This window comes from Monopterus albus, unplaced genomic scaffold, assembly GCF_001952655.1.
Source record: "Monopterus albus unplaced genomic scaffold, M_albus_1.0 scaffold29.1, whole genome shotgun sequence".
In the NCBI taxonomy this organism is placed as follows: domain Eukaryota; kingdom Metazoa; phylum Chordata; class Actinopteri; order Synbranchiformes; family Synbranchidae; genus Monopterus; species Monopterus albus.
Window position 1 is genome coordinate 4776965 of NW_018127909.1, and position 3882 is coordinate 4780846.

The following is a 3882-nucleotide window of genomic DNA, read 5'->3' on the forward strand; positions in this document are numbered from 1 at the left end:
GCAGCAGGGAAGTGCTTGTTACGTTGTATAGTATTTGGGATTTTGGCTTTATAGACGTTGCTGCTTTAACTGACTGATAAGACGTCTGTGTTTATGTATAAAGCCAGGAACAATTTATTACCTGGTGGAATTCAAAAACTATTTAATGAAAGGGAAGGGGGATACAATTTAAGGGGTCAGTTAAATTATAAAATTCATGCTATACGTACAACCAAAAAAAGATTTTGTATTTCCATTAGTGGGGTAAAACTATGGAATAATTTAAGTGTAGACATAAAAAAATAGTAATAGAATTGACGAGTTTAAACATAAATATAAAGGTATGTGTCAATCAAGATATATGCAAGAACAGGCTTAATGATTAATTAGATGAAACATTGTGGGTGTGGTGTATGAATGTTAACACTTTGTAACAATTTTTTAGTATATTACTTGTGTGGTGTAGAAGATTATTATTTAAGAATGTAATTGTGTAAGATTGTTAACACTGTTATAATTTTTTTTTAGTATAATACTTGTGTGGTGTAGAAGAGAATCATTGAGTTAGCACGCTGGACTTTGAATCCAGTGCGTAGAGCAGCCATCTCCCAACCAGAGGGTGGGAGGTTCGAATCTCAGTGCCTGCAGTCCACGTGTCAAAGTGTCCTCGGGCAAGACACTCAACCCCTAAGTTGCCCCCCCATCGGCTTAGTTGGGGCCGCAGATGGCTGCCTCAGTTCTGTACCGGAAACAAGTTCCATGTGTGTAACATACTTGGCCAAATAAAGGTGATTAGACTGGATTTATGATGACAGTAAAAACTATGTCTCTATGACGTCTATTGATGAATTGATTATCCTAATATCAGCCCATGTGATGCACTTCTCAATCACTGTGGCAATAAACATCTAAAAATGATATCTCAACAGTATCATCATAAAAGACTCCCACTCATCCATGACCCCTACAGCACAGCACTGATTAAATGCAGTATGGATTCACAAAACTTGGCCTCAGTTAAGAACAGCCGAGTGTCTCAGTTTGATTTTTTTTTTTTTTCTTTTCATAGTATCGACTGACATCACAAAACTTCATACAGTATATCGTGGTACATTTTATCCATATCCTCCACCTGTCTGGGTCACATGAAGGTATTTGTAATGCAGCACAGTTTAAAGAAATTTGGTTTTCTTTTTGAAAGATGAAAGTTAATAATTACATTTTGGTGTCTTGAACAAGGGCTTTTTAAAAATGTTTAATAGATGTGACATTTGAATCACTAGTCATGTCAGTCACAAATAAGGCAGAGTTTCTCGTCTTAACAGTTTCTTGGTTAATTGCAGCGTCAGTAGACCAGCCTTAAGTCAACAGGACAGTGTTGCTCTTCCACGGTTAAAACCCAGGCATTCAATAACTGAAGTAGAATGCGATGGAGAATTCAAAGGAAAAGTGGGTACAACAGAAAGTACAAAGGACTGCTGGATTTTCATAGTATCTAACATAACCGAGGAGGTCTTTTTGTTTAATGACGTGTTGTGTGTAGGTGTCTGATCATGGCGTATTGGTGATGGAGTTGAGCAGTGGAATCAGCTTTCCTGCCACAGAATATCTCAGCCACATCATACACACTCGGGCTCTGCAGGGTAAGGACTGTTTGCTAGACTGTCTTTGTATACAGGAAACTTATGTAACAGTAAGACTTTTTGCTAACCCGCCTTCCCCCCAGTGTCTCCTCCACGGTCGGTGGTCCTGGACTGCCATCATGTCAGCATCATAGATTACACTGTGATCAACGAGCTCAGGGACCTGCTGAGGCAGTTCAAACTACGAAATGTGCAGCTCGTTTTTTCCAGGTTGCAGGTAAGCTTATGTTTTGTTTGGGCTGGAATTTTAGCTCTTATAGTAGCCCAATGAAACAAAGCAAATGTTTTCTCTCTTTTTGTTCTCATGTACTCCTTTAGCCATCCGTTATGGAGGTTCTCCAGGCCTCTGATCTGCAGGGCCTCAGATATACAGACAGTGTTGAGGCAGTGCTGCAGATGGAGTCAGAGAACCTCCTCGACCACTGACACAGAAACTGTCAATCACAGTCTGGAGAGAAGAGGAGTTAATGCTGGACGAACAATGTAGCTGCGACACTGATCAGATGTTTCTGACCTGGGATTTTGGGCTCTTAGGGCCGGACACTAAAACGTGTTGCCTCCAACAACTGATCATTTGGCAGTCACGTGTATAGAGGCTATCAGTGGCCGAGTGATGTCTTTTTTTTTTTTTCTCACTGAAAAATCGTGTTGCACTGGGCATTGTATAGGAAATGACAGCAGCCTTCAGGAACACTACATTACAGTTTCACAAAAGACATCTGATACTGTTTCCTAACATTTTATATTCTTTTGATGGACATTTTGTTTGAGTGAGAATATGTATATTTACTTACTACACCTTATGGTGACGGGAGAGCTGCCAGAGACCAAGTCTGAACTTGAAGAACTACATGTGTGTAAATAATGAACAGACCAAAGCTAACAGATGCCACCTATTATTGTTATTAAGTCATCTTATTCATCTATGTAAAAGAAATGAAATGCTTCTCTTATTTTTTTGTTGGTAAAATATTACCAAGGCAGTGGCAAAATGATTTTAATGTCCTCACTGCAGTGGTGCTGATTGAATTAACCCAAATCACAACTTCTACAGTACACATGGATACTTAGTCAATATAATGTTTACATTTTCATAGAATAGTACTAAATTTAAAATGTCACACCCTGTGATGATACATGACATTAAGGTACCAGCATGAGAAACTATGTTCATCTTAAATGCACTTTTAAAAACATAAATTGTAGATGTGCCAAATGGCTGGTCATTCTGGTCAAAGTTGATGTTGGCGAACAGCACAGTGTGAATCATTTATCACGGACTGTATATCAGCTTAATTCAACAGGACAAACTGACTCAACAACAACTTTGTAACTTGTAATAAAACATTAATCATCAGCTACTTCTTGCTTTTTCTTTTCACCTTGTCACTCAAATAGGTTCAAATGTGCAATAAAAAGCTAGGTTATCATTAGTGCGAGTCAGTGTTGTAGTGCTCAAGTCCATGACTCCAGAATTTAAGGACTTGGGTGCAAACAGTGAGTGTATTCAGACTTGGAAGTTGGAGACTCTGACTCAAACCTTTTGTGTGCAATAGGCCATAATAATTTGGCATAAGCTATTGACATTAAAACCTGTTCACCTGCATCATGCTGTATCCGGCACACTCCTATCAAAGCATACACTCCACCTTTCTATAAATGGTTTTTATGTATCAGATTGCTGAGCAATATGGTGATGCAATACACTGTTAGAAAGTTTAGATTAATATAAAATAGTGAGAGCTGTGTCAGTTGTGTTTAATGTAAACATTGATGACTCTGACTGTTATAATGGGGATTTGATTCAGACTCCGCTCATTATTCTTTGGTGACTCGGACCAGGCCCGGCCCTAACCAATTTGGCGCCCCGTTGCATCGCAGTAAATTCCACTGCTAGTGTATATACTCATAAGAAACGTAATAGCTTTGTCTTGGACATTCTTTTATTTAAATAAAGCAATTGCACATTCAAAATACTTAGAAAGAATTAAAGAAACAAATACAAAAAAATGAACTGAACATATGAATACAATTTAAATAGCTTACATAAAGTACCTATTAATACTCCCAAAATAATAAATGTAAACAAGTGACATTAACTTAAAAATACAATATAAATACAGCACTGTGCAAAATAAGTTATTAAAGAAACGAGTAGGCACAAAATAATACAAGGATTTAAATAAAAATAAAAAGATGATCTTACAAAGACCTCTAGTGGTGTTTTTGGTACTGCTGTAACTTAAAAACTACACCATCA

At 37.7% G+C, this 3882-nt stretch overlaps 1 protein-coding gene across 3 annotated transcripts in view; it reads left to right on the forward strand.

Moving 5' to 3' along the window:
* The window catches only part of slc26a11 (solute carrier family 26 member 11), a 12146-nt gene extending 9169 nt beyond the window's left edge, over positions 1-2977 (forward strand). For all 3 annotated transcript variants that reach the window (XM_020596020.1, XM_020596019.1, XM_020596021.1), the window contains exons 14-16: positions 1523-1622; positions 1706-1839; positions 1941-2977. In XM_020596020.1, the coding sequence (XP_020451676.1) occupies positions 1523-1622; positions 1706-1839; positions 1941-2048 (342 nt within the window). In that variant the 3' untranslated portion in view covers positions 2049-2977. The remainder of the gene's footprint in view (positions 1-1522; positions 1623-1705; positions 1840-1940) is intronic.
* The last annotated feature ends 905 nt before the right edge of the window (positions 2978-3882 follow it).